The 27,215-nt window shown below is 51.7% G+C and overlaps 11 protein-coding genes across 11 annotated transcripts; 6 read left to right on the top strand and 5 right to left on the bottom strand.

Moving 5' to 3' along the window:
* Window positions 1–202: 202 nt before the first annotated feature.
* VTN31DRAFT_752 (uncharacterized protein) lies at window positions 203–1,484 on the bottom strand (the record flags this gene model as incomplete). Its single annotated transcript, XM_069408250.1, has 4 exons — window positions 203–1,073; window positions 1,143–1,215; window positions 1,277–1,390; window positions 1,469–1,484. 4 exons carry the CDS (start codon window positions 1,482–1,484, stop codon window positions 203–205), a joined length of 1,074 nt encoding a protein of 357 aa, XP_069263608.1.
* A 1,138-nt stretch (window positions 1,485–2,622) lies between these two features.
* Window positions 2,623–4,413, bottom strand: VTN31DRAFT_751 (uncharacterized protein; the record flags this gene model as incomplete). The annotated part of the gene is made up of 4 exons (XM_069408239.1): window positions 2,623–3,912; window positions 3,997–4,237; window positions 4,293–4,328; window positions 4,391–4,413. The coding sequence occupies 4 exons, from the start codon at window positions 4,411–4,413 to the stop codon at window positions 2,623–2,625; spliced, it is 1,590 nt and encodes a 529-aa protein (XP_069263607.1).
* Window positions 4,414–4,964: 551 nt separating this feature from the next.
* VTN31DRAFT_750 (uncharacterized protein) lies at window positions 4,965–6,243 on the top strand (the record flags this gene model as incomplete). Its single annotated transcript, XM_069408228.1, has 4 exons — window positions 4,965–5,005; window positions 5,059–5,224; window positions 5,284–5,943; window positions 5,992–6,243. 4 exons carry the CDS (start codon window positions 4,965–4,967, stop codon window positions 6,241–6,243), a joined length of 1,119 nt encoding a protein of 372 aa, XP_069263606.1.
* Window positions 6,244–6,510: 267 nt separating this feature from the next.
* Window positions 6,511–9,224, top strand: VTN31DRAFT_749 (uncharacterized protein; the record flags this gene model as incomplete). The annotated part of the gene is made up of 4 exons (XM_069408216.1): window positions 6,511–6,846; window positions 6,913–7,030; window positions 7,098–8,612; window positions 8,665–9,224. 4 exons carry the CDS (start codon window positions 6,511–6,513, stop codon window positions 9,222–9,224), a joined length of 2,529 nt encoding a protein of 842 aa, XP_069263605.1.
* A 1,632-nt stretch (window positions 9,225–10,856) lies between these two features.
* VTN31DRAFT_748 (uncharacterized protein) lies at window positions 10,857–11,836 on the top strand (the record flags this gene model as incomplete). Its single annotated transcript, XM_069408205.1, has 3 exons — window positions 10,857–11,371; window positions 11,425–11,711; window positions 11,769–11,836. The coding sequence occupies 3 exons, from the start codon at window positions 10,857–10,859 to the stop codon at window positions 11,834–11,836; spliced, it is 870 nt and encodes a 289-aa protein (XP_069263604.1).
* A 533-nt stretch (window positions 11,837–12,369) lies between these two features.
* On the bottom strand, window positions 12,370–14,156 carry VTN31DRAFT_747 (uncharacterized protein; the record flags this gene model as incomplete). Its single annotated transcript, XM_069408194.1, has 3 exons — window positions 12,370–12,799; window positions 12,860–13,167; window positions 13,236–14,156. 3 exons carry the CDS (start codon window positions 14,154–14,156, stop codon window positions 12,370–12,372), a joined length of 1,659 nt encoding a protein of 552 aa, XP_069263603.1.
* An 877-nt stretch (window positions 14,157–15,033) lies between these two features.
* On the bottom strand, window positions 15,034–15,924 carry VTN31DRAFT_746 (uncharacterized protein; the record flags this gene model as incomplete). Its single annotated transcript, XM_069408183.1, has 3 exons — window positions 15,034–15,602; window positions 15,666–15,743; window positions 15,795–15,924. 3 exons carry the CDS (start codon window positions 15,922–15,924, stop codon window positions 15,034–15,036), a joined length of 777 nt encoding a protein of 258 aa, XP_069263602.1.
* A 2,179-nt stretch (window positions 15,925–18,103) lies between these two features.
* VTN31DRAFT_745 (uncharacterized protein) lies at window positions 18,104–19,919 on the top strand (the record flags this gene model as incomplete). Its single annotated transcript, XM_069408172.1, has 2 exons — window positions 18,104–18,572; window positions 18,631–19,919. 2 exons carry the CDS (start codon window positions 18,104–18,106, stop codon window positions 19,917–19,919), a joined length of 1,758 nt encoding a protein of 585 aa, XP_069263601.1.
* A 288-nt stretch (window positions 19,920–20,207) lies between these two features.
* On the bottom strand, window positions 20,208–21,898 carry VTN31DRAFT_744 (uncharacterized protein; the record flags this gene model as incomplete). The annotated part of the gene is made up of 2 exons (XM_069408161.1): window positions 20,208–21,475; window positions 21,559–21,898. The coding sequence occupies 2 exons, from the start codon at window positions 21,896–21,898 to the stop codon at window positions 20,208–20,210; spliced, it is 1,608 nt and encodes a 535-aa protein (XP_069263600.1).
* A 1,503-nt stretch (window positions 21,899–23,401) lies between these two features.
* On the top strand, window positions 23,402–23,689 carry VTN31DRAFT_743 (uncharacterized protein; the record flags this gene model as incomplete). The annotated part of the gene is made up of 2 exons (XM_069408150.1): window positions 23,402–23,596; window positions 23,648–23,689. 2 exons carry the CDS (start codon window positions 23,402–23,404, stop codon window positions 23,687–23,689), a joined length of 237 nt encoding a protein of 78 aa, XP_069263599.1.
* Window positions 23,690–24,145: 456 nt separating this feature from the next.
* Window positions 24,146–25,294, top strand: VTN31DRAFT_742 (uncharacterized protein; the record flags this gene model as incomplete). Its single annotated transcript, XM_069408139.1, has 2 exons — window positions 24,146–24,887; window positions 24,936–25,294. The coding sequence occupies 2 exons, from the start codon at window positions 24,146–24,148 to the stop codon at window positions 25,292–25,294; spliced, it is 1,101 nt and encodes a 366-aa protein (XP_069263598.1).
* Between the last annotated feature and the right edge of the window lie 1,921 nt (window positions 25,295–27,215).

The raw sequence follows: 27,215 nt of genomic DNA, 5'->3' as shown, positions 1-27,215 counted from the left end.
GAGTCATGCTTAATAGGTCATCATTCTATGTCAGAGCGAGTAGACAGCTTGCAAGATCTGTTTATCCAACCTCACCTCCCGGTGGTCAGTCATTATCATGAGAAATCAGATGTACATCCCGTCGACCTGATGTAAGTACACCCTGTAACGCCAGAGAAATGCCAGAAAGAAACCCAGTCATCTTTGTATAAGCATCCTGCATTTATCTCTCTCGTTTTTCCAACATCCGTACGAGGGCCTCCAATACCCAAATTCGAACTCGCTCAATAACCTTTCGTAGGCGATCCCTAACGTTCTCCCAGCTCCGCTTCCTGACGCGCAGAACTATGTACAATGCACCGAAGAGGGCCAGATCCCAAAGAAAATGGCCGAGAACGAATGACAGTATGTACCGTATCCACGATAGAACGCTGTGATGGAATCTTTCATGGCGAGGGGAGGGAGTGAGCTGTTCACGTAGCGCAGCAATCTCCGTCTTGAGAGTTGTCAACGCATCCTCGATGCGTTCGAGCCGGCGGTCTCGTTTCCGTGGTCGGCGTCGAGGTGGTGATGATCGAGCTTCCACAAATTCTTCTTCTTCTTCGTCGTCGTCGTCTTCGGTATCTCCGCCTGATGTGGCATGATCGTTGCCATCTCTTGGGGGCGAGGACACAGTAGGCTGGCTGACGGGACTGAGGACCCGTAACCGCGATGGTGACGCACTCTCGCGACGGCGGTATACAGCAAGATCCTCGTCATCATCTTCATCCTCCTCATCATGGCTGGTCTCTTCCGCCTGGCCATATGTTTGTTGTGAATGCAACCGTCCGTCAATACTTCCGTATCGATGTTCGTAACTCTGCGTATAACCCTGCACCGGGGCAGGCCCATGACGGCTTGGTACCGATGACGACCCTGATGACGATGATGTCGCATTTGCGCGTATTTGATTCCACACAAACTCCAACTCCGCGACCAACTCCCGGGCTTCCGGTGTTTGGGAAGCATATCGATACATGGTTTCAATCAGAGTCTCGATGTAGCGTTTCTTGGCTTCGGTTCGGGACAGCGATCGTTGCGCATACCATGCGTCCCTGGCACACAAAAGCGCTCATCATCAGACCGGAGCCGAGAGTAGAGGGCTTAGACGGGGGAAGAAAAACCATTTCTCGCGCTCAGCTTGGACCTCTGGCCCGTCGCCCACCGGACGGGGCATGATGCCTTCGACATCTCCTTCTGCACCATGACGTTAATACGGGTGAACCGTGTGTGTCGTTTCCCGAGCGGACAAACCAACCCATGCTCTGCTTGTACAGGCCGTACAGCTTCAACCGTTCTGAGGTGGGCGGGCGGGTAGTGCCCGCCCGAGGGATTTTCTTGACGGTGTTCAAGGCATGGACGAAGACTCGATCTAGTTCCCAATTGTGTGTCAGTCGAGCGAGTCCTTGCTGACAAGACAGGAAAGATGAGGGGTATAGATGGAGCGCACCGATGGAGTCGGACATGGTGGTAACAACTTATCATCTGAGATGCACCTGGCTCTTGTCTCTGGGCGGAACTGAAAGGAGCATGAATGGTTCAGGCAGCGCTGGATCTCTCGGAAATGGCTAGCGATGGACTCGTTGACATTGACCGAACCGGTCGACCGGGGGATTTGATTTTCGACGGTGTTGTTTGATTGATAGCACTACTGTACTATCTCTCGTCGTCGTCGGCTATTGCTCATGCAGTGCTTCTCCGCAGCACGCGACAACACCAGGGGGGCAGCATATATCAAGGGGTACAAGACGAGACGGCTAAAGAATGGGACCAGCCCCGGCATCGAAGACAATTGACCCGCCGAATTCCTCTTGAATTTCGGAATTCCGACCAAGCAAGTGCATCTGTTCGCAGAATGTGAACCTCGTGAAGACCTCTTGAGCCGCGGCAGTAGAGCTGGTCCCGTACCCGAGCTTTACCGTTTCGGGAAATCATATCTGTTAAGATTTCGTCCTCCTCACCAGAGTGGAGAAGTTCAAGGGACAACAAGGAGAGACAAGTATGAGGAGAGAGTTATTCTCGGACTCAGGAGGGACAGTTTGGAGTACAGCATGGGCGATCAAGGAGCAGGAGCATCGGTCAATCCACTCCAGGTACGATTCAGGCTCTGCGATTTGAATCCAACCACTATCGCGACTCCTGATGCAAAGGTAGTGGACAAAGGCCCTCTTTTGTCATCGACCTTTTTCATATTGGCGTTTTCCTGTAGATGGAATCTACGGTATAATAATACATAAGAATACCATGTCAATTCCATCCCCAGATTTGTCGTGAGATCACATCAGCATGGTACAGTCCCCTCGTCCGTTGAACGAACTGGACTGCAAAAGTACATGAGTGCATGGTGCTGGCATCAGAGAAGAATAGCAAAGAAAAACAAACACCAACTTTCCTCACAGAACTCGCCTCAAAACATTCTCGCAACCACCGAAAAAAATAAAAAAAAAAGCACAACGCCACGCATGGATGATGAAACATGCCACGCTTTGGTTCCCACAAAACAAGCCATAATGCAGGTGAAGAAATTCACAGCCGCATACCGTAAAAAACATGTTTCCAAAGCACCCTTCCGAGGGAATCAACGTCATGGAAATCGTCCCCAAGTTAGGTCTGCGCATAGACACCTGTACCACTGCGATATCCGCCCCGACCCCGATTGCCATAGCCACGATTGTACCCGCGGCCTCGCCCGCCATAACCACGTCCCCTACCTCGGCTGCGATAGCTGCCACGGAACCCATCCACGCTCCCTTGGCCGAAAGTCTCAATGTTCTTCCTCTCCTCATCACTGCGTCGTTCACGACGGATAATGCCTTCCTCACGGTCGCGAATCTCGCTGGAGATATTATCGAAAAAGGATGCCGCCTTGTTGTACCCAACAGGAATCTTAGGTTTGCCGTCGTCGCCTGCCGTACCGTTGACTGCTTTGCCATCTTCAACAATAGGAGACCCCGTCGCTACGGCTTCTTTCACAAGATCCTGCTTATTAAACTTGGCGTTGGCAGACTCGAAATCAAACTCCGTGTCGGGCACTTCAACGGTCTTAGTCTGCGAATAGTGTCCACCGCGATGACCCCAACGACCCCGTGGTGCGTGATGACCGTCCCGATGGCCGCGATTGTCGTGTGTTTTCATTTCGCCGAACTTCTTCGTCATAGAGTCAACTGCTCCATCTGGCGTCGACTTCTTCTGGGTGTTGGGCTGGGGCAGCTTGGCCATGGCTGCTGCCACAGCCGCGGTCGCAGCACGGGTTGCGTCTGTGATCGCGGCTTGAGCCGTGCTTTGTGAAGCAGCGCCGGAGGTGGCTGGCACGGAGGCTTTGGTATCAGGTGTGGAAATCGGGATTGCTGGAATGAAGCGGTCCGCCTTGGGGCCCGTTGGCGCCGTTTGGGGAGGTGCTTGAGAAGCAGATGTAGATGGGGCCGGAGCCTGGGTTGCAGCAGGAGAAGAGCCCTGCGTAACTTCGGTGGCAGGTTTTTTCGACTCAGTTGTTGACGTTGGAGCAGGCGCTGCTGTGGGAGCAGGCGTGGTGCTCTTGGTTGTTGTTGGCTTGTCACCTGCAGGGAGCTCCGAGGTTTGCGTAGTAACTGCAGGAGCTGCAGAAGCGGGAGCTTGGTGCTCCAGTTGCCCGTGCGGTGGCCCCATCGGTCCCTGCGACTGAGGATAACCTGGCGCACCCTGGGGAAATGGCCCTGGTGGAGGGTACCATCCGGGCGCAGCACTGTACGGCGGGAAGCCGGGAGCACCTGACGGATAACCAGGAGGACCATAGCGCTGACCATAAGGAGGGTAGAAATTTGAATAAGGCGGCTGTTGTTGTGGGTATCCCGGCGGCGGGCGTGTGGCTTGCGGTTGAGAGACCTGGGGGCCAGGAGGACCAGGACGAGACATGCTCTGTTTGGTTGATCAGCAAGAATCGCATGCGGACTGTCTTCACACAGACTATGAAAAAGCCGTTCAAGGCCCAGAACCACTTACACCTAGAATGGCAGGATCATTGGGCACCTGGGGACGCGGTGGCTCCTCTTTCTTCTCTTCTTCGGCGAGACTGATGTCCTTCACATCGCTACCACGGAAGACGATATATTCATAGACACTGCTCGAAGCCGGTATCTCCTCGGCAGGATTGCCACGACGGCCTTCGGTACCGTAAGAGACAACATTCTCCAAGGCGATTGTCGAAGCTTCAGGATTGATTTCGTGAAGTGTTCCGACATAGCTGTTGAACTGATATGAGCATCATCGCGTAGTAAAGACAATCCATCGATAACTACCGGATATCACTCTTAGAGATCAGGTTGAAACGTTGACTGAGTGGACAAGGTCAGTGATGCCGATCAACCAAAACCACCAGCAAGTGGCGGAAACAAACCCTATCAAATGATTCATATCCATGATGGCAAGAAGGAAAAAAAATATAACTGCGCCCACGGCGGCTGATTGAGGTACACGAAAAGGAAACGAGCGAATGTTTCGGCGACTATTAGCAAGGTCAAGGGAGGGAGACGGTGAAAAGGCTGGAAAGCTGCAACTTGAACTTACTGGTTCTCAGCACGTTTTGCGTCGAAGGCTACGGGAAGCGGTAGAAGCCGGTTGGGTAGGATTGATGAGGTAAGCTGCTGAATGGGGATTTTCTTTTGTCCTCGTATCTGTTCCGTAATTCATAAATGAAAATAACCAAAATTACAGAGTACACGACGACAACTTCACAAGTCTGCAGTTATTTTTTTTCGATTTTATTACTTTTCAGTACGGAGTAAGTAGTAACTATAGTCTGTATTTTAAAGATGACTCGAAATTTGAAATACGGAGGATGGGACAGGAATCAGGATGTCCCGTCCCACTACTGATTATTCTGGCTTCGGCCAGCAACTTCAATATCGTCCCTGCGTGACAATCTGGGACCTTCAAGACTGAATCTTTTGCGAAGCATGTAGATTCACAAGATGCAGTCGCTGTCGAATAAAGAATATTTCTTCGAAACTACGTATGTGCGCCTGGTCGTCCTGCAGCTGGATGGTATGTTCAGACTTTGTCTAGGGCCTCGATCGAGGAAAGCAAGCGCAAAGCTGCCAAAGCGAAGAATAATAATGGAAACCCAATACGCCTAAAGAGCAAGATCCTAGCCATCGCGGCTGATCCCTGCGGCCAAGATGCCGTCTACGTTGCCGAGAGTGCGGGAACAGTACGCAAAGTGGTCCTCGAAGTAGGTGCGCAGCTCGACAGCGACGTAACCAGACATGGCACTGAACCGGAAATCTCTAGACTGGTGAAAGTGCTGCCGTGTTCAGAGGACCGACTGCTCCGGTGACCAGCGTCGCCTTCAGCCCCGATGGCAAGATTGTTTTTGCTGGATGTTGGGACAAGACCGTGTGGAGTTGGGATGTTCAGTCGAAGCGGCCGCTGCGAAGATATGAAGGACACACAGATTTCGTCAAGTCCGTCATCACGGCGCGGGTCGCGGGTCAGGACATCTTGGTTTCGGGCAGTGCAGATGCTACAATAGCTGTGTATAGCATTGCTACGGGCGAGAGGCTGCATGTGTTCAAGGAGGAGATGCGTGGTATCCAAGACCTTTGCATTGATCCGTGGTCGCTGGAGAACCCATCCCGGATGGTTTTGTTTTCCTCGGGAAGCGACCGCGAAATCCGTCAATTCCCATATCCGGCCACTGATGCCTTTGAAACAGCCCAGCCGATTCTTGCACACGAAACCAGTGTCTTCAAGATATACTTCGACAATGATGGCGATTTATGGACAGCGTCCGCGGACAAGACAGCCAAATGCCTTGTGCGGGAAAATGGATGGAAAGCCAATCTAACACTTGAACATCCCGACTTCGTCCGTGACGTGGTTGTGCATGATCAAGGTGGCTGGGTGGTAACCGCATGCCGCGACGAAGAAGTTCGAGTGTGGAACAAGGCAGTAAGTATTCCTCGCAGTGTGGGAAGTTGGATTGTCTGACCACTGCAGACGGGAGAACTGTATCACGTTTTCTCCGGGCACGTCGAAGAAGTGACTGGTTTGCTGCTGATAGGCCACCTTCTAGTCAGCGTTAGTATTGACGCCACGATCCGGAAGTGGTCACTTCGACCAGCCGATCTCCAACGCGCCAGGGAAGAAGCCCAGAACAAGGGCGCCGAAGATGAGGAGCAGAAGCAGGCGCCGATGCTGACGGAAGAGGAGGAGCGAGAACTGGCCGAGTTGCTGGAAGAGGACGATTGATAGTAGATGGAAGTCGAGCTAGCGACTAAAGCGCAGTACGGAGTACAGTTCAGCGGATTCATAGACTTAGGCTATACCAAATTATTATACAAGACATCTTTGATGTTATTCGATTTTAGTATTTTTATTGAGTGCCTGATTGCGTTGCGCGATGAGGGAGAAATGACGTGCATAGCGGATGCTTGCTCCGAGGCCGATCTTGATCGTGCGGCGGGCCCTGCATCATTCTTGACGGAGCTAATGTAAATAGTGCATTTGAGATTGGCCATGATGTTTATTTCGTGGGCGGGCATCTCCGGCATCGCACAGACAACTACAAGAATTGCAAGGCTCGCCAGAGCAACCCGAACACATAGTGCGGTCGGCTTCTCGTTTACATCATCGCCGTTGCGGCCCGCATCCGAAATTACCCCCCCGCAGTCTCGTTTTAATCCAGTTACCTGCACCGCCATCATCTCCGATCGCCGGTCGTTTTTCCAGACATTCTGCAGGCTGGATTTGAGGCGACCAATGGCTACTAATATGGCTGGGATCAAGGCCGAAGGCCAGCCGGATGCTCGGCCGCAGCTTGTGAACCGATTGAGCGAGAGCCGGTCTCCATATGTAAGCACCCGGGCACGCCTGGATGCTTCATTATCTCGCAAAGGATCTTATTGACGACAATAATAGGTCCGCAGTCATATGCACAATCCCGTCGCCTGGCAGCTTTGGGATCACAAAGCTGTCGAACTGGCGAAGAAGTACAATAGGCTGATCTTCCTGAGCATCGGGTATTCAGCCTGTCACTGTAGGTTCCTGGCGCTCATCATTAATCGAGGTACCGTCGAAATGAACGCGACTGACGATCTAGCTAGGGTGCCATGTGATGGAAAAGGAGTCCTTCATGTCTTCCGAGGTTGCCTCGATCCTGAACGAATCGTTCATCCCGATCAAGGTGGACCGCGAGGAGCGGCCTGATGTCGACGATGTCTACATGAACTACGTGCAGGCCACGACCGGCTCGGGCGGCTGGCCGTTGAATGTCTTCCTGACCCCGGACCTGGAGCCTGTCTTTGGTGGCACGTACTGGCCAGGTCCCAATGCCAACCCACATTCATTCGTAGGGGGTGAACGACCCATCGGCTTCGTCGAGATCCTCGAGAAACTGCGCAACGTCTGGCAAACGCAGCAGAGTCGGTGCCTGGATAGCGCCAAGGAGATTACCCGACAACTGCGCGAGTTTGCGGAAGAGGGGACCCTCTCACATCAAGGCGAGCGCAAGGGTGATGAGGATCTGGAGATTGAGCTCCTTGAAGAAGCCTACCGGCATTTCGCGTCTCGATTTGACCCGGTTCATGGCGGATTCGGGCGTGCGCCGAAATTCCCAACGCCAGCGAACTTGAGTTTTCTACTGCGACTTGGGATGTACCCGAGCGCCGTGTCGGACGTTGTCGGAGAGGACGAGTGTGCCAACGCGACCGCTATGGCCGTGAAGACACTGTTGAAGATCTCCCGCAGCGGTATTCGTGATCACATTGGGAATGGGTTTGCCCGGTACAGCGTATCGGCTGATTGGAGCCTGCCGCATTTCGAAAAGATGTTGTATGATCAAGCGCAGCTGCTCGATGCGTTTGTGGATGGATTCCGGGTTTCTAATGAGCCAGAGCTCCTGGGCGCCGCTTACGACATTGTGAATTATCTGACGACATCACCGATCCGATCCCCGACGGGAGGATTTCACTCATCCGAAGATGCGGACAGTCTTCCGACCCCGAATGACACGGACAAGCGAGAGGGCGCGTTCTACGTATGGACTCTGAAAGAGTTCCAACAAGTTTTGGGACAGCGAGACGCCGGAGTGTGCGCTCGACACTGGGGTATGCTGGCGGACGGCAATGTGGCCGCTGAGCATGATCCACATGATGAGTTTATGAATCAGAATGTGTTGTCGATCCAGGTGACGCCGAGCAAACTCGCCAAAGAGTTCGGCTTGAGCGAAGATGAGGTGATCCGCATTATCAAATCAGGGCGTCAGAAGCTGCGAGATTACCGAGACCAGGCCCGAGTGCGGCCAGATCTGGACGACAAGATCATCGTCGCATGGAATGGGCTGGCGATTGGTGCTTTGGCCAGAGCAAGCATCCTCTTCGAAGATATCGATCCGGCCAAAGCCGCGCAATGCAGAGAAGCGGCCGTTCGGGCCGCGACTTTTATCAAGCAGAATCTGTTTGAGCCTTCCACTGGCCAGCTCTGGAGAATATACCGTGACGGCAGCCGCGGGGATACGCCGGGTTTCGCAGATGATTACGCGTATTTGGCGAATGGGCTGATCAGCCTTTACGAGGCTACCTTCGAAGACAGCTACTTGGAGTGGGCAGAGCAGTTGCAAAGTAGGTATCCTTGGATGGTCGAGAAGGACCTTCTGCTGATTCATGAACTCAGAGCATCTTAATGAGAACTTCCTGGCCACCGGTGCCACCCCCGGCACATCGGCTGGGTACTATACGACGTCGTCGGCACCGGCTTCCGGGACGCCTGGGCCACTCTTGCGACTGAAAGGGGGCACGGATTCGGCGACGCCGTCGGTGAACGGCATCATTGCTCGCAACTTGCTTCGCCTCGGATCACTCCTGGAAGACGACCACTATCGTAAACTTGCCCATGAAACCTGCCAGGCCTTTGCGGTTGAGATCTTGCAGCATCCATTCCTGTTTGTGAACTTGTTGGATGCGGTTGTCGGCCTCAACATGCACGTTCGCAACGTCACGGGGGTGCTGGCTACTTCGGCCGGAGCCGACTCCGTCATCCGACGGATCCGGGAGGAAGCCGGCCTGGGCGCGTCGACATCGACGGCGACGACGGCGGTTGTGGATGTGGGATCCCAGCAGCGGCAATCCACCTGGTTGCGAAAGCGCAATCCGCTCTATCGAGAGCTAAAACCGGGCACAAAGAACTTTTTGCTGTTATGCGAGAAGGGTAGTTGTCGGACAATTGATTTGTAGGATCACTGCAGAGTAGGTAGGTAGGTACTACTTCATTTTCCATTCGCCATGGAAATTGTACGGCGTAAGGAGTATAGTACTTCACAGGACCGTTTTTGGCTTTGGTAGAGAATCATCAAGAATTGGAAGTCTGAATGACAGTCACACGACTCGATTCCCAATAATAATCAGAGCGACCGTTTTCCAGCGAGAAATGAAACACAGATATCTAACCGCCCATCGATCGGCTTACGTAGTCTTGGAATCTTCGATGGGGAATCGAGATTCCAGAATCCAAGAGCACTGAGCAGGGAGTTGATAGTACAGTACAGTATTCGATTCTGCACTCGGGCGCCAATATTATTATTGTATCACTTGTATGAGAAAGTGTGCCACTCCGGCCCACCAGGGGAGTCATAGAATTCTTAGCTCACGCTGCGAGGATTTTGATTGAGCGTTTTGTCCATCCACTCTGGTCTGGGTTTCTGAAAGACAGTTTCAGCTTTCCTCAGGGCCCACAGCTGGCGTGCTGAAGTACATACACTACAAAGTACACTGTGATTTAACCTTGTTGAACCAAATCTTGAGCTGGATGATCCAGTACCAGCGGGAGACACGACACACAAAGGACTGTTTGATGACAGACGGATTGATTCAGATCTGTTGGGACTTCAGGGGATACATATGCCGTTCACCGTCAACTGGCCTGCCAAGTCCTCAGCCCAACCCCAGATCATGTGATTGGCTACTGAGCATCCTTGGCAGGGGCATGATTTCCAAGATCGTCATGAGCGGCCAGTTATCGATAAAGAATGGCGCTAAACCCAGTCTGGAGATAGTGGCACGGGTAATTCTGTCGCTTAAACTCCGGTTGGCCCAAGCGATGGAGAGCCAGATCTCTTCATTCTCCTTCCAAGAGTCCAAGCCGTTTCAAGTTTGTCAGCTTTATTTTTTTTTCTTTTTCTTTCTTTTCATCGAGAACAGCAATATTATTGTTTCTCCTACCGATGAAGAATAAAAATTCAATCATGACGTTGTGATCAAGGATCATAATCAACCTCTAAGTCCATGCGGAGGAGCTGTCATTGCTGCAACAGCAGGCTTGAAACAGTTGAAACAGCAACATGGAATGTGAATCTCCAAACGCCAGGTTTCTGCGTTGAAGAAGAATTAAGCGGCGGTGGCGTCGCTAGAATCCGATCCAGGACATTCAGTAGACTTGTATGTTATCCTACTAACTACATAGTACATAGTAGGTCCTCCGTAGACTGGTTTATGAGTGAGCGCCAAAGGACCATCCCGCCAGGGACACTTTCCTCGAGAGGTTAATATTACAGTGCCAATCTGATAGCCATCTGGGTCCCAGACAGGTCTGGGCACTTGGCCTTCTCCCTCTCCTCCTCCCTTCAGCCTTCGGTACAAAAGGCTCTGCGCGCTTCGCACATCACCCTCCCTCCCTTTTCCAAACCCACACGCTCCTTCAGTCCTTGCTCTGGTAGCGAGCGGTCCTCTCCTTTTTGGCTTCGCTCTGGTAGCTGTCCGCTCCTTTCCCTCTTGCTGAATAGCAGTTGATCTGCTCTCAATTGCTGTGGCTGTCCTTGGAGACCGACCCGACTGTCATTCCTTCATTGGAGTCACGACCCCCTCGACACGATGCGCTCGTCCATCGTCGCCGCTGCGCTGTATGCGATCGGAGCCGTTGCCGTGCCCGTTCAGCAGCAGAAACGGCATTTGATCACCGAAACAGTCGTGGTCACCAGCACCGTGACCGTCTGCCCGACTGCGGAAGCCGTAGTCCCTGTGACGGAGACTCAATGCCCGACCACAACGTGGGCGTCGTCAACCTCGACCTCCACCTCTACCTCCACCTCTACCTCGACGCCAACCGTGGTACCATCTCCGCCACCGGCGAAGGTGGTCGAAACAAAGAACCAGGCCGTGCAACCGATCGTGACGACCCAGACGCAGCCGCAGAGCCAGCCAAAGCCAACTCCGACCCCTCAGCCGTCCTCCGGGTATTCCGCTCCGGCAACTACCTACCAGCAAAAGGTTCTCGATGCACACAACGTCCACCGCGCGAATCACTCGGTTTCCGCTTTGACTTGGGATGATGACTTGGCTGCGAGTGCGCAGAACCTGGTGAATCAGTGCGTGTACCAGCACGATAGGTAAGTTGCCAACTTCCGGGATGCATTGAATGGAAATCTCAAAGATCCTTTAGGAGCATCGGCCCTGCCTCGTCTTACGGCCAGAACATTGGCTATGGTATTGACGCGGAGGAGATCGACAAGATGATTCACTGGATGTACGATGAAATTGTGAACTACGAACCCTACTTTGGCCAGCCCGATGTTCCAAGCAGCATCTTCAAGAGCGTGGGTCACTTCACCCAGATTGTCTGGAAGGGAACCACCAAGGTCGGATGCGCGACCAAGGTTTGCCAGCCACTCGGCAATGCCGCGTCGGGACAGGCCCTTTCTTTCACGGTGTGCAACTACGGTCCGCCTGGTACGCCCCCATCATCCGTCACACTCGAGTTGTTGAATGTATCGCTAATATCCATAGGCAACGTTGCGGGTCAGTACGCGAAGAATGTCCTGCCGCCCCTGGGCAACCCGCCGGTCGCTAAGTAAATGAGCGGCGTCTACCTTCCACGTCCGGTCACTTCGGTGGCATCTCTTCAGATTATTCGAACTTTGTTTCTGTTCAATTCCGTCGTTTCGTGTACATATTTGATGGTGATTGGAGTGCAGCCGGCATGCATGCATTGTGAGACATGTAGCTCCCATGCGCTGTGCTGCTGCTGCTCTAGATATATCAAACAATTTTGGTTTTTCATCTTGTGCTCCGTATGTCTCTATGCAGGATTAGATCAACAGGGTGTCAAGGCCCAACGCCAGTAAACATCCTAGACAGGGTAGTTCCAGGACTAAGGTGATCATGAGGCTACAGGTAGGCAATCGTGTTAGGTACGAGGTAGATAGAGTATGACTGATCCACAGATTTAGCGATCAGCCATGAGTTCCAGCTTCCGGGGGTTCAAACGTCAGCCTAAAATATTATCTACCCATTTGACTCTTTGATATCAGAATTCAACAGAGTTCAAACCAGACGCAATCAATGTAGCACAGATGAAGATAGAAACACCAGCGCCCCCACCAAAACCTCAACAACTATCCCTAACGCCTCTCCAAACATCCACCATGATCGCTTTGGTTCTGTCTGCCAAAGGCCATATCTCGGCCATTTTCCGCAACACGCCTACGCCGCACTCGATCCGCACCTGGAGAGATTCCTGGGTATGCCACTCCTCGCGGTACCGCGCGACACAGGCTGCGGTATGCACCAGCACGCCGAGAGATACAGCATGGATGAGAAATGGACTGTGTCTGCGTGCCGGGATTGGGAGGGACAACAAGTCGCAGAGGCTGTCTGCCGCGAGGATCAGTTTGCGCGTTGTCGGGCTCAGGTTTGTCATGTTGATGCTTGCGTTTTTTCTAAAGCTCGAGTTGAAATAGGGGTAGGGATAAGGTAATGGGGGAGTGACTGGGATGAGAGACAGCGGGGAGTATGGACGGAAAAGGTAGATTGTTGCTCTTTGGGGAGTCAGTTCCTTTGTTGTTCCCCAATCATTCGAGTGACTGTGGGTGACTTACGAATATATGATGATAAGCGTCTGGTAGGCCATTTCGTCAAAGGTCCCCTGGTTCTTGAAAAATGCGTCGTCCAGCGACGGAACACCATCCCGGCATCGCGTGAGCCCTTCGTCTAGCGAGTTCACAACAGCATCTGGTACTGTTGTCGTTGATTGTTGCGCCGGTTGAATGGCACGGGACCGAGCTGTGATGCGAGCCAGCAGCATCAACGCCTCGATCCGGCGGGCATAGGAGGAAACGCGGTCGAAGCTTCTGGCGGCCCAGTTCTCGTTCCAAGGGTCCGGCGGAGCATAACTGGTCGCAACAGTCTGCTTGGAGAATCCCCGTCAGTCAATGTTGCCCCGGGACAAGATGTTCGGGTAAAGAGAAGGCATGCCATCTCGTGATCTAGATACATTGCCTCGTCTCCCGGAAGAGGCACGTCTGTCAACACCTCTTGCAATCGTGGGACCCGCTCGTGCAGCACGCCAAACAGCGTGTCCACGGCGAACAGTTCCCAGAACGTCCGTCGCCACATGTCTTCCAACGCGGGCGAGCCGTTGGCATGCTCTGTGGCGAATTTCGCGGTATGCATGCCCAGGTTGAGAGCCATGGTGATGGTGTGGTCCAGAATCTGCTGTGCCTGTTCATGCTCTCCATTCCCATGGGCAGCGATGGCAAGCAAAAGTCGACTCTGAACATGGTAGCCGTCCGCCTGCGGACTGCACAGGACGCGTGCTGCTTCTTTGTACAGGGTCGATTCGACATCTTTCTTCTGCATGTATCGCGCTCCAATGTACCGAACCGCTGCGACTACATGTCCGGGGACCGTCCGTGCCAGTGACCCCCGGAGCGAGGGTAATGACAGGAGAATGGGATGGGCAGGATGAAAGCTCTGGTAGTACCCCAGAACCAGCGGATCGTTCACAAATGCACATGGTTGTGAGTCCTGGCGACGACGATTCGTTGGTGGTACTAGCGATGAAGCCATCGTCTTGTCCCTGGCTAGGGTCTGTCTCTCTCGAATCAACACGACAGGGACACGGACTTTTCTGAGTGGACATGGGTTCATAACATGCCAGACTCTTTTGACAGAACTATCGAAATGGTTCTCAGCCCTACTGGCCTTCTTGGAAAGTTTATCTAACACTATGCAGACAAACTCCGATAGCCAGGGAAATAGGGTGATGTTTGAACTCCATTCCACACGTCGAATTGCCGTAGGTTGGTTCCAGGATCCCCAGAACCCCGATCCATTGTTTCCTACCAAAGGAAGAATATCGAACTGTCGGGGTTTCCTCGGTAGACCCCGAGACATGAGAGCGGATCGATCCGCTGCAGGGTGGAGAAGAGCCGACCTGCCGACAATACGCTAAGCGCGTTCTTGGCCAGTTTGAGAGAGGTTTCGTGGCCCGCCTCCGCCCTCCGGACGGGTTGGTCGCCGACCTCGGGAATCGGAATTCGGGATTCGTATGTATGTACTCTCCTTATGTATGTGCTCCACAATCCAATCGCCGGCGATCCCGCTGCTTTTTCCATTTCTTTGAAACTGGCAAAAGTTGACCAGACAACACCGACTACTGTACTAGGTACAGTAGGTAATTCCGGAGCAACTCATCGGCGATTCAGTTGAATACAAGGTCAGGAAAAGTCCGCAAGAGCCATGTTTTTTTTTCCTTTTTTTTTTTCCTTGTTCACAACAGTTATACGTCCAACATGGCATCCATTCATCCAATGATTTTTGATGTCACAGACATGTTTTGCAAGTTCGTTGTTAGAAGGCTAGCGGTCTGACGTACGCTTCACCTTCACTCAGCTGTCTCCTTGGACTCGCAACTTCCGTCGAGTTTCGAAGTGATCCCTTTCGAGTTTTGACATCGCCTGTCACCAGTCTCACCATCATTCTTCGAAACATGCACTGTAAAAAAGTGTGCCATCGGTAGGCTGTTAGACTGACCCGTTTGCGTATTTGTGTTCCCTTGTCAGGCAGAAGATGTTCGGCGAACCTTGCAGATTTGCGGTGAATACCTACGGAGTACGACTACATACATACGCGAATTGTTACAAGGAGTTGCGAGTCGTCCGCGCCATGCATAGGGCGTAGGTCTATCAAAATGGTCTTTCTTTCGTCTATTATAAACAATCTTGGGTGAAGATCAGCGAGAGGCTGGCCAAGATCCAGAATGCTGTAATCACTAAAACTTGTAGATTCGGTCCCTTGGAATGCCCAGTTCCTCGAGGATGCCTTTTCGACGACCGAAAAGCCCAAACCACCCCCGCGTCCCAAGCAAGGACGTCTCCATCCCCGGCGGTCCACAGACAAACACTCGCCATTTCTCATTCGTTGGCATGACCAGCTCCTTCTCCAGCAGTTCCTTGGTGATGTATCCTTTCCGATGCGGTGATCCTTCCGCTGGTCGCAGGACACTATAGGCGACCTGAAAGCGATCCGGAAACCGCGCCTGAAATGCGTTCAACTCGTCACGCAACACCAGATCGGCATCCGTGTTGGCACCGAAAAGCAGTTTGATCTTGGTCTTCTCCTCGGCATTGTTGAGAATTCCCTGGATCAGTTGGAACATTGGCGTGATGCCAACGCCGCCGGCGATCAGGTTTATCTGATGTGCTTCGTTTGTCTTCCATCTGTATCCTGGAAGGGGTCCCAGGACAGTCAGTTTATCGCCTGGCTGGAGACTGTGGAGATGACCACTCGCGCGGCCATTGGGATATCTCTTCACGATAAAGTCGATGTATCCGGGTTCATCTGACAAAGTTAGTTGTCAGAGTCAGATCCTTTACCCCCCCCCCCCCCCTCCGCCTGTCTTACCGAAACTGTTAACCGGCGTATAGGGTCTGAAGACAGGGAACAAAGACCATGCTGGTCTATGGACAGTGAGAAGGGAAGCTGGACTTGCGGTCAGCGGATGAGGTCGAAAGGAGAGAAACAGTCCCATACAAGTCAAAGTTAACCCGGGATACGCGTTGGGGTCTGGCAAAGCAAAGCGAAATCGCTTGGTGTCTTGATTGACTGGCTGTACGCTTTGCAGACGCAGCGTGACTATGTTGAACGGTCCACGGAAAGCCATTGGGTCTCAATCCACGGTAGTTTCTGTGGAAGGGAGCGTGACAAAAGGACACTTCCAGATGGCCAGGGCACGCAACAAGGCCAACAATCGATCGCATCCGCCAGGTTCTCGGACTGCGTCAAGACCTCACGCAGTCATGGTCAAAGTACCGCGCCTCCATGCCCTTATATATTTTGCAAGCATGGGACGCCGAAAATAACCCGAATCCCGTGAGGTGAAGGCCAACATTGGGTACGAAGTACTCCGTGCTACATGCCGTCTCGGGGTCGGAGTTTAGGGTTACCGATCAGCGTTCTTTGTCGTCACACTTCAGCAAATAGAGTATTGGGTTGCATCGGTGCAGCCACTTCCGACAATCACACCGGCGATCTGCTGTTTCTGCGAGATGGGAATGGAGTACTGGAGGGAGTATGTACTTTATACAAGCACCTAACATGATGATTTACGATCCTCTGGAGCCCTAACGACACAAGCTTCACACCAGAGTACTGGATTTAACTCGATTCCTGAATCAGTTACATACAGGTAGTTTCGGGCGCGAGTGCCAAGAGCTGCTAACATCAGACAAACGTGCCTGGTCATCAAGAGACCCTCGCACACACGCAAGTTAATATGATGGTTAAGCCTACGCGCCGAGACCGCGGGCCGCAGGGAAGTTGCGGCTGTGAATGCGTAGCTAAAATGCTGGATGGTCCGAACTCGCCCAGGTGATTCAAGTACTCCGTACTCTTCAAGGAGTCAATAAGTTAATGGAGGGCATCCTGCTTGCTTAGTCTAACTAGGTTAACTGAAGTGGTGTGAACTGTGAAGTGTCGACTCCGTTCCAAGTACGGAGTATTCAGCCAATAAGAACTATGGAAGCACGTGACATGTGATTTTCAGCCAATGGAATCGAGAGGACGGATGATCGGGGATCCTGTTCCATTACAGAGAAGATACATAAGTACAATAAAGGAATGACAACCAATCCCGCGGTGGCAGACTCTTTGATGAACATTGACCCTTGGATGATGACCATCACGGAGAAATATTAGTATGTATGAACCCTTGTAATCGAGGAATTTATCCGTTCAATGACTGTTGACATGACAAGGATGATCAGGAGAGTTGCTGAGGACAAATACTCCGTACGGAGTATTCTGTGACTCCGTTTGTTAGTAGGGCGTAACGAGTCTGGCGAGCCGCAAGAAAGTCCTGATGCCTGTCACGTGATCTACAGAGGCTCCATTTAAATCCATTCATTCCGGTGGGGGTCCATGGAACTCATGTTTGTGGACCAGGGGCTCCAACAGCTTACCAGGAGTCTCTTGAGGTCCAGTGTCTCCAAGCGGACACTGATCGTACTTACTCGTAGGGGTCAGCGAATTGGAGCTCTTCGAGTTGAGTTTGAGCCGTTAAAGTTGAGGCTTTTAACAGCCTTTTTGCGCTTTCGTCATGTCAAGAGCCAGGATCAATAGGATACTTTCATTGGCTGATCTGGACCAATCAGCATAGAGAGCTGCATCATCCAAGTCCAGAGCACAATCTCATCCCACGTGATCCGCAGACGAACCCGACCTTCACCCAACTGATTGCTTCAGGACAGAGCACCACGTGACCTTCAATCAATCATATCAATCGCACGTGAGCCTCAACCAATACGGAGTAGGCAATAAAACAGGATTGTGGCGACGGTCCAGAGGTGGGGGCCCAGCAGGCTTTCAAAAGAGGAATGAGTGGTAACTACGAGTATTACCGAGTACTCCGTTACTTAGTCCGACGGGCGCCGAGACAAGAGTGTGCCTCCACGCCTCCATGATCGATGGCTTTCACCAGCGGCCCAGTTGGGGCTAAGGCGCTAAGCTAAATAAAAAACTCAGGTAACTACTCGTAACTATACCTAGTTAACTAGTACTTGTCAAGCTTAAAAGATTACGTTGAGAGGTGGAATGTGGGGACTCGGGAAGGAAATACATATCCACCGATGCCTCTCGACGTTAGCTTGTAAGCTAATTTATGGGACGACTCAGACGATGGAGGCATGGCAGGCCTTTATTTACCAGGATGCATTGCCGCTTCGACATTCTGCAGAATTGATCTGCTGATCGCTATGTCAAGTCGCTTTGTAAACCAGCCGGACCAAGTGGATTGAAATCAATGTCGATTTGATGGCAGTTCGCCCCCGCAGTCGGCATTCCCGATGCCGCCCAGGATGGAGGCCCCTGCTGAGAATATATCACCGAGTCTACCCCTGCGAAGTCGTCGTGGCCGACCAAGGCAACATCCGGGAAGTGGAAAGGGTGTCCCTTCAACAGGACTCAACTTCATTTCAGTTGACCCGTCGAACCCAACCGATGATGCCGCAAGTCGAACCATAATCCGTGCCAATGCCGGCCGCTATATATGGAAGCGCCGCAAGGAGAAGTCCGAAGGCATGCAGAGTAGTAGCAGCTTCTACAAGCGGCCCACGGGAACATACTGTCGAAGCCATTCTTCCCCTTCAAGTGATGAGGATGCCAGGCAAATGAGCGAAAATGCAAGCCGAAGGCAAATCGCGAAGCGAATGCGGCCTGATCCCGTGGCTGGTATCGAATATGGGCTATGCAGCCCATTCGTCATTCCCCAAAGCAGTTTTTCGAGAGATCAGATCCGGAGATTGATCAAGTATGGTCAGTTCAGCGTGTCTCCAGGGGAGGCCATCTAGGTCATATTACTAATACCCCGCAGGTGGCTCGGTCGTGATGAGGAAACTAGTTCCTCCAAAGAAGAACAACCCTGCCCATGCGACTAACCATTCTATTTGGGTTGCCAGTGCGATGAAACATCCGGCCTTGTTGAGCGCCTATCTCTATGGCAACCTTACCCATGAGTTGGCGTTTCGATGGATGCGAGGGGAATTGACCCCCGAATCTAAACGGCAGTTGATGATGCAAATCATGGTAGCGGAGCTAGAGGCCATCAATCGAATCAGTGAAGCCCTGGCCGATCCGCAGCAAAGATTCTCCGAAGAATTGACCCTGGCTATCTTTCTTATGGGGTATAGTTACGTTAATGAGCGACAGTTACCCAGTGACCGCTCTCAACATATGTCTCCCTTACGTGATCTTCAATGGGCCAGTGTGTATTCCGTCCTGGAATACAACACGACACATGTCAATGGCCTGATGCAATTGATATCGCTCAGGGGCGGCATCGATGCCATCAAAATGCCGGGCCTCCCTGAGATGATGTCACTTGGCGCGATCATGTTTGCGACTAAAGCCTTGGCCAAGCCCATGTGTCCGTATATACCGTTGAACAAGACGAACGGCAAACATACACAGCCAGACTGGCCTCCATCTATCGAATCCCTGTTGCGCTCATCCAGCAGCGGAGGCAGCCATCCGTCTAACCTCCTCGGCGCCGGCATACCTGTTGATGTCACTTCCTTGCTTCAAGACATGCGCTCGTTTTCTCGCGTGGTCGAGTTCTTTATGAAAGGTGTCATGACTATAGAAACCTCTGAATCCGAACTTTCCGTCGTTGCAGATCGACGGAATTGGATCCAGCACAAAGCGCTCTCGTTACCTCCCGCTTCTGAGCTACCGCCATCGGAATTCACGCCAATCTATGAACCGTTGCGTTTCGCCATGATTACCTACAGTATTCTCGTCGTTTTCACGGTGCTTCCTTCGTTGGCTCCCTTTCCCCGCTTGAGCCGGCTCATCAAGCAAGCGATCATCGACTATCCGGTCCGCAAAGATTGGAACCTGCAGATGATGCACGTGCTGATCTGGATACTGGTAATCGGCGGAATCATTTCGACCGATGAGGAAACAGCGACGTGGTTCGCAGGGCTCCTTGGCGTAGTTTCCTCCACCATCGGTGTCAATTCGTGGGCCGATCTGAGAGCCCTGTTGACAACCGTGGTTTGGGCTGACGTTGACGAGGGACTCGATCCGCAAACACGGGCATTCTGGGAGAAAGCGGTTGCTTTGCAGCAGGGCGCGTTTGATTATCTGGGTTCTCGGCTATGACTTTGTGATGTTTCTTAGCGATGGATACAATCTATACCCCTCCTTGGTTTGTGTATTGCAGATTGGTTCCAAGTTCTGTTGCACTACTTTTTATGGGATGGTTTGGCAGGATTGCGGGTAGGACAATGGATATTGGGAACGACGCTCCAACCCGGCTTCGTAATTACGATTGATTTGTAAGTACAAAAGCACGAATTATTAAGTACTGTTTGCTGGTTCGTTGCGACTTTTCCTCATTGAACTTTCTGGACTGTAAGACACCCGTGGGATATTCGGCACGTCCCCCCGTCAATTCTTTTCCTCCCTTTGTGTTTCCAACTCCTGCGCAAAAACGTCCACGTGTGTCGTCTTGAACTTCCTTGCAGGTACCTTGCGCGCAAAAAGGAGGTCCAGCTCGGCGTACGTACGACCTTTGGCCTCGGGGAGACGGAAAAAGGCCCAGATGAAGACGAGCAGCGAGGTGCCGCCCCAGAAGAATCCCGTCTTGCCGGAGGCATTCCACGCTGTCGGGTTCATAAAGTACGACTGGAGAACTTGCGAGATGATGTTCGTGATCTGATAGGTGATCCGAGCGAGCGACACGGTGAGCGGACGCAGGCGCATGGAGGAGGTCTCCGAGATGATGGCGTAGGTCACAGGGCCAAGGGTGAGGGAGTAGGTGAAGAGCCAGATGATGCAGAAGGACGATTGAGCCCATAGGGAGTCTTTGGATTCGTTCGCTGCGTTCAGGATTCCGATCAGGAGGAGGAAGAAGCAGCACACGCCCTGGCCGGTGAGATACAGAGTGCGACGGCCAATGTACGTGATCAGCCACCAAGATAGAATGGTGCCCACGAAAGCGATCGCCGTGCCCCCGAGACCGAGTGCGTATGCCTGGTTTGGATCCATGCCCGCGGTGGTGAAAAAGTACGTCGGTGTGTAGGCGAAGGAACTCCCGGACAGGATCTGGCCAGCAAAAGCAACACAGCAAATCTCCGTGCGCCGAAGGTCGACGCCCTTGAAGCACTCAATGTACGTAGCGTTCGCCTCCATCTCAGCTTCGAGGTTAGCGGTGTGGACTAACATGGCCAACTGCTGATTGATCTGCTCTTCAGACTTGTCTCCGCCGAGACGCCGCAGACTGTGCTTCGCCTCTTCAAGGCGCCCCTTGCGAACGAGGTACCATGGGCTCTCCGGGGCGAGGAAAGCGATAACAAGCAACGGAACAGGCCAAACCCACTGCAGCGCAAAAGGAATACGGTACGCCCATTCATCAGGCCGATTGACCAGGCCCTGAAGAACACCAGCGGCAATGAATTGGCCGATGGCCCAGCAAATATTCACGTAGGTGGTCAAGTAACCGCGCAGAGTCGTCGGACACACCTCGGACGCATAAGCAGGGCCGATGATTGCGAAAACACCCCACGATAGACCGCAGAGGATCTGTCCGACGAGCAGAACAGCCGCGGATGGGGCAAAGAAGACGATGAAGAGGAATGCGGTCAAGAAAATCAAAGCGCCAATCATCACCCAACGGTAACCGAAGCGTGAAATCAGGTGGCCATTCGCAACACCGCCTAGGGAGCAACAAAAGTTTCAGCTCTGATGTTCCTCGAGCATTTCCGTTGGCTTGAACTTTTGAATAGTCCTTTCAACGTACCTAGAATCGCACCGACAGTACTGGCCATGTTCAAGGCTGATTGCCAGGGAGCAGGAACCTCATATCCAATGTCGCCGCCATAATCCTGACCGTATTTCTTCTTAAACTCTGGATATCCGAAAAAGTTTCCCATCAGGATAAGGTCGTAACCTTCCATGATAATCGAGATCGATACGAGCATGGACCAAGCAACCGCCCGGCGGTTGGCAGAAATGGCCTGCCAGAAGGTTTGGGAACGCTCCTCATCAGTGGCCTGTTTGGCGTCGACAATGGCGCCAGAGCCGAGGGTGTCCTCGAGGTGATAGGCCGCAGACTTCTCAAGGTGACGTGCGTCCGCCATGGCCAGTTCCTTTTTCAAGAAATTCCAGGATGTTCAGTGGGATTTCAACTATTCCAATCCTGCATTCTCGAGTCTTGATGATGAATTCTCTCCTGTGGACTCGGCACCCGTTGTTATGTTATATACGAGCAGCTGTATCTGCCGCGACGATGGCATGACGCGCTCTCCATCCATGACGTCCCAGAGAGATCTGCCATCTCCAGAGTCTGATTTGCTCGAAGCACAGGGCTAATTCAATTAGCTTCAATCTCCACGATTCTTGGGTCTGGGGTTGCCGGGTTGGTGCAGAATCCACCAATGACAATACCACTCCGTGTAAGAGTGGGAACTGTCGAATCCAACCTCATTTAGCCTAAAATGCTCTGTTATACTATGTATTATTTTCGTCGATCTTTTAGCTCCTCCAACATCCCGGGAATCGCTTCACATGTGCCGAGGCCGTTGTGACCAACGGATCGAGACATACCGAATCCCGAGCTGAATCGAGTTGGTTGGAAGCTATGTGAGAGAAAGCACGGTGAATGGAGAAGATCAATCGTCTCTGCGTACAGAGCTGGACCTAATTGGTTCAGGTTATGATTGATCGGTTGGCTCGATAAGACACGCGATCTCAACCAACCTTGATGGCATTCGATCCTCAAGCCACTCCGTATTCTGTACATAGTACGGAGTAGTTGGAGGAATGCATATCTACTGTACCAGATCACAGCTGTACGTCATGTACTCCGTACAGGATGGTACTTTTCACTTCGTACGATATTGAGTACTCCGTAGTTCAGTAACCTACCTATGTCCATATCATATCTCGTACGACACCCCGACTCGTACGAGGACCAGTTCCGAGGATATTCCGTCCGCAATGAAATAAATACGTCCGGAATACTGCATGAGGCTTCAGGTCACGGAGCTTTCTCCGAAGTCTGACATCCTTGTTTCTCCCGTCGGGTTTTGCCCTATCAATCCGTCGGGACTCGGGAGACAGGCCACATGACACACTCGTAGAAAGATAGAAGCCACTGCTACCAACACATAATAGCTACTCGAGAGCGCCAATAATGACGGGTAGTTGTGTAGAATATTGTGCTCTGTAGAGCACCCTCGGTCAGGACTGAGCTCAGGATAACCCAGGCCCAGGCCGACACCAAAAGTCGAGAACGAGTAGAATTTCTTGTGCATCCTGATTGGTTTGATAATCGCACAATCCATAATCTTGTCCATCTCGGCGTCTGCTGGATCGGCTATTCGATCCATAGGTTAGATTGTTAGAATAAACCGATTGGAGCGGATCTAGTACTCCGTAGGCCTACCGATTTCCCAAACCCTATTCGTGCTGGACGGACTGTCCTCCGTGCCTTGTAAATATGATTTGTAAAGTGCAGCTCTGCGTCCTGTGTGGTCTCAGTCAATTCTTCCATTTTACCAAACTTTGTATTACTTGTAATTAGTCTCCGTACTTTCCTGCCGTGCGGAGAATCAGAATTCCAAGTTTGCAATGTCCATTTCATGAAAGACTACAATGCTCACTTGAGCAATGTCTGTGAAGTGGCTCGAACATGCAGCATACGAGATTGTAGGTCATACTGCTCGACCACGACTCCACAGAATCGGACTTTCCGCTGGCTCCCTGTCGCTCGCGACCTAGACGCGTCATCCAATGGTCGTCGCATTCAGGTATGCAAGGAAAAAAAAAAAAAAACGGTATGGCCAAGGTGAACTTCTGAGACTGGATATGTTTCTGACAAGGTCAAGATCGATATTCAATCGGACTGGCTCGTTCCATGTATTTATTGACTGCGGAATCACCGATTTGGACCATCAAAATGCCTAGCCTGCAAGTTCAGTCCGTACAATATCAGCTTTGATCTTTGCCAGCAAACATTGCGCAACATCAACATTTCCTTGATTGGCTTGATGCTTCCAGCGTTCCGTCGTCAACACCGATCCGGACGGGTGCATTGTCACCTCAGTGCAGATTCGAATAGAACTGCCGTCCGAAACCCTACTAAGGCAGACAATATTGGTTCCTGAATCATATGATTCCGGATCACAACAGAGATACCGCCTGCAATGTTGTTCTGGTTGAATTCGGATCTGGTCATGCAGAGAAACAACATGAGTTGCAAGTGCCAGATCTTGCTCAATTCCTTCTTGAATTGCTTCTCTCGCTGTCTGGTCCTCCCTTCAGTGAGGCCACAATTGACTTCATCAAGATCAATCCTAAGGTGAGCTCATTGGAATAAACCCAGAATGAAGCTCTTGATCGTCCTGTTTCTGCTTGTTAGCAGCACCGCTCTAGCAGGAGTGGTCATGAAACGTGATCCTCACAATCTTCTTCCTCGCGGCAAGGAAACCGAGCCATTTTCCCTGGAAGAATCGAAGGAAGTCGGCCACGACGACAAGGAAGAGGGAAAAGGTTTCCATCCACCGCCACCCCAGACCACAGACTGTGATGACGATGACGGCGATGACGATGATGATCATATAACGAAAACCAAGCCATGGCTGCCACCACCCACCACGACCCCTTGGGGGGAGAAAACAGACCCTCATCTGCCACCTTCGAAGGAAACGCCCAAGCCTTTTCCTCCTCCGGTGACGACACCTTGTGAAGAGACTACTATCAAATTACCACCACCTCCTCCTATCACGACTACGATCTGGCAGGAGACGACCATCAGACCTCCACCTCCTCCCCCAAAAGTCACCACGGTCTGGGAAGAAACGACCATCGTACCCCCGCCGATCACTACGACTATTTGGGACGAGACCACAGTCAAGATTCCTCCCCCACCCCCTATCACTACGACCATTTGGAAAGAGACCACCATCAAAGAGCCACCACCTCCGCCTATCACCACTACTGTCTGGAAAGAAACCACCCTTGTGCCGCCTCCTCCTCCTCCAACAACAGTCACGCACGAGGAGACCATTACCAAACACCTGCCAGGAACAACTAAAGTCATTACTTATGTCACGACAACGCACCCTGGTGAGTATTAGGAACTCAAGGTCATCTTCATAGCTAATCTTGTATTAGTTACGTATATCACCACAACTAGCGGGACAGAGACAGTGAAAATTCCCATCACCAAGACTGATACGATCACGGTCACTGAAACAACCAAGCTCCCTCCCGTTAAAGAAACCAAGACGTTGACCCCGACTCCAGAGTTTCCTAGTTCTCCTCCAAAGCCTGAACCCGAAACAATTACTCCCACTTATTCGGCCTCTTGGCCTGTAGAGTCACCGCTGAAGACAACCGACGAGGCTCCGGCGCCACCACAAAAAACCACCGCGCCGGAAGACCCCATCTTCACAGGTGCCGCGGTCGGCACTAAGCTGTCAAATCGGGCAGCGTTTATTGCGGGTGTGGGCGCATTGCTGGCTGTCTTCTGAAGTGGCTTGCCTTTTTTGTTTGACTCGAAGACACTCAGGCTTAATCCTGGGTTTTCACTGCGTGCAACTCTTGGGTTGAATAGTTTTTCACCTACTTTATTTATTCTCCAGCTATTTGTTCCTGTGAGTCAAATCGTTTTGACCATGGGAAACATCCAACTCCTTTTCTAATCATGTTAGTAACTTGTGCAGATGCTTCAATTGATTGACTTATCACAACTACTCGGTGTTCCCAACGTTCTTAGGCAATACAGAGTGTTGACGCCAACTGGTAGTTACTTACTAGATTTAAGTGTCGATGCCAAACCAAACTGACGGACCCGGCAAACTGAGCGGAGACGTTGAAGGTAGTTAAACTGCAAAAAGCTATGTACTCACGAGTGCACTGAAACGAACAAAGTGAGTGTAAGGGGTTCCAAAGGCCGCGCAAGGACGAAATCGCTGGACCAAAAAAAAAAAAAAAAGTGAATTTCTGGCAGTTAAGCTTCGCATAACATAGATATGATGCTGTTCATCGTGCGTGGATGATCTGGAATCGAAGGCTGCGAGTTTTCCAGCGATCGAAGTCCTAGTTCGTTCATCCATGTCACTCATCCGGAGAGTACTACTTACTTTTCGAATCTTCTTCCATGTTTCAGTCCTTCCCCAGTCTACATCTCTGCTGTCCTAGTATCATGAATGCGCTCAAGGAACTCGCAGGTGAAGACCCTTTGTACGTGTTGGAGCCGTCAACGATCGCACTGGGACTCTCTTGCGTTGAAGACGTTGACAACTTCGTGTTTTGCATCAGATGGAATGCAGTATCTGCGATCGGTGGCCTACAGATAGATAGAACACCATTTCATTGCGAATTCCGGCCACATCGGGATGTTGCATGTTGAACAGCACATCTGGTGACAGGCGCCGTACACCGTCCATGTGTACTGTATCACATTCTCTGTATTAAGTATTTATGGGGTTCTTAGCTGAGGTGATTTCGCTCGTCCTTGAAGATGCAGGGTACATGAACTTTGAGCGGTCTAGAATACCGGAATGTCGCCATGTCTTATCTCTTGATGCCTATGCAATTGGCTTAAATTCAGGCTTAGAGATTTCTCCCACTTTTGAACAGCCAAATCAGCTGGCAGCCTATCTAGTCCAAGATTGAACCCATCGATTCCGTTGAGAGACTTCGAGGATCCGGTGAATAATCACTTTCCTTTAACGAGGGGTAGCCGCTGTTTCGCGGCCAGGGGCACAAAAGTTGAATATCCAGCCTGCGCCGCGAATTGGTAGTCTTGGGAAAATCTGCCGACTGTCCTGCTCTGATGAAATACTACGTGTTCCTTATTGGAAGTCGTGGATGGCATTACAGGCAATTTCCAATGGAGGCACGCACCTTGGTAAGAAGGCGTCTTACGCTACCGACAGTTTGCCTTGTTGCGTAGGCCCGGCAAGTCAAGAGACAAGTACGCCCGCTATGCCCTGGATTCAGTGGAGAGGCCCTTTGTCGATGTCCCGAACAGCCCAGGGGGATGGGGGGAGCCACCACGTTCCTCTGGAAGAAGTACATGACTCCTGATCATATTGAACGCTCGTCATGGGATCCTACTTTCTTCGGAGAAAACGTCTGCTCATCAGGATAACCGAGTAGTATTGAATGGCTGTCATCTTAAGGAATCTGTGATCTAGATGTCAAGGTCACCACGAGTAGACTGACGGTCTGCAATTGGATAGTATTCAAAGGCAACTTGAACGTCGAACTTGAGCGGGCGAATTGGCACAGTATTATGAAGCAGCTGAGGGTCGAAAGAAAAAAAAAAAAACCTCTGCTTCCACGTTTCAGGGCATGCGCGCAACGAGCGCGTTACCAGCGTGTCGATGTACCTGCTTGGCTTGGTGAGTTGGTGCTGATCAATCAGCACGTGACTCACGAGAATTG

Source organism: Thermomyces dupontii (assembly GCF_041956625.1).
Source record: "Thermomyces dupontii strain NRRL 2155 unplaced genomic scaffold VTN31scaffold_1, whole genome shotgun sequence".
Lineage (NCBI taxonomy): Eukaryota > Fungi > Ascomycota > Eurotiomycetes > Eurotiales > Trichocomaceae > Thermomyces > Thermomyces dupontii.
This window is presented reverse-complemented; position numbering and strand designations above follow the sequence as displayed.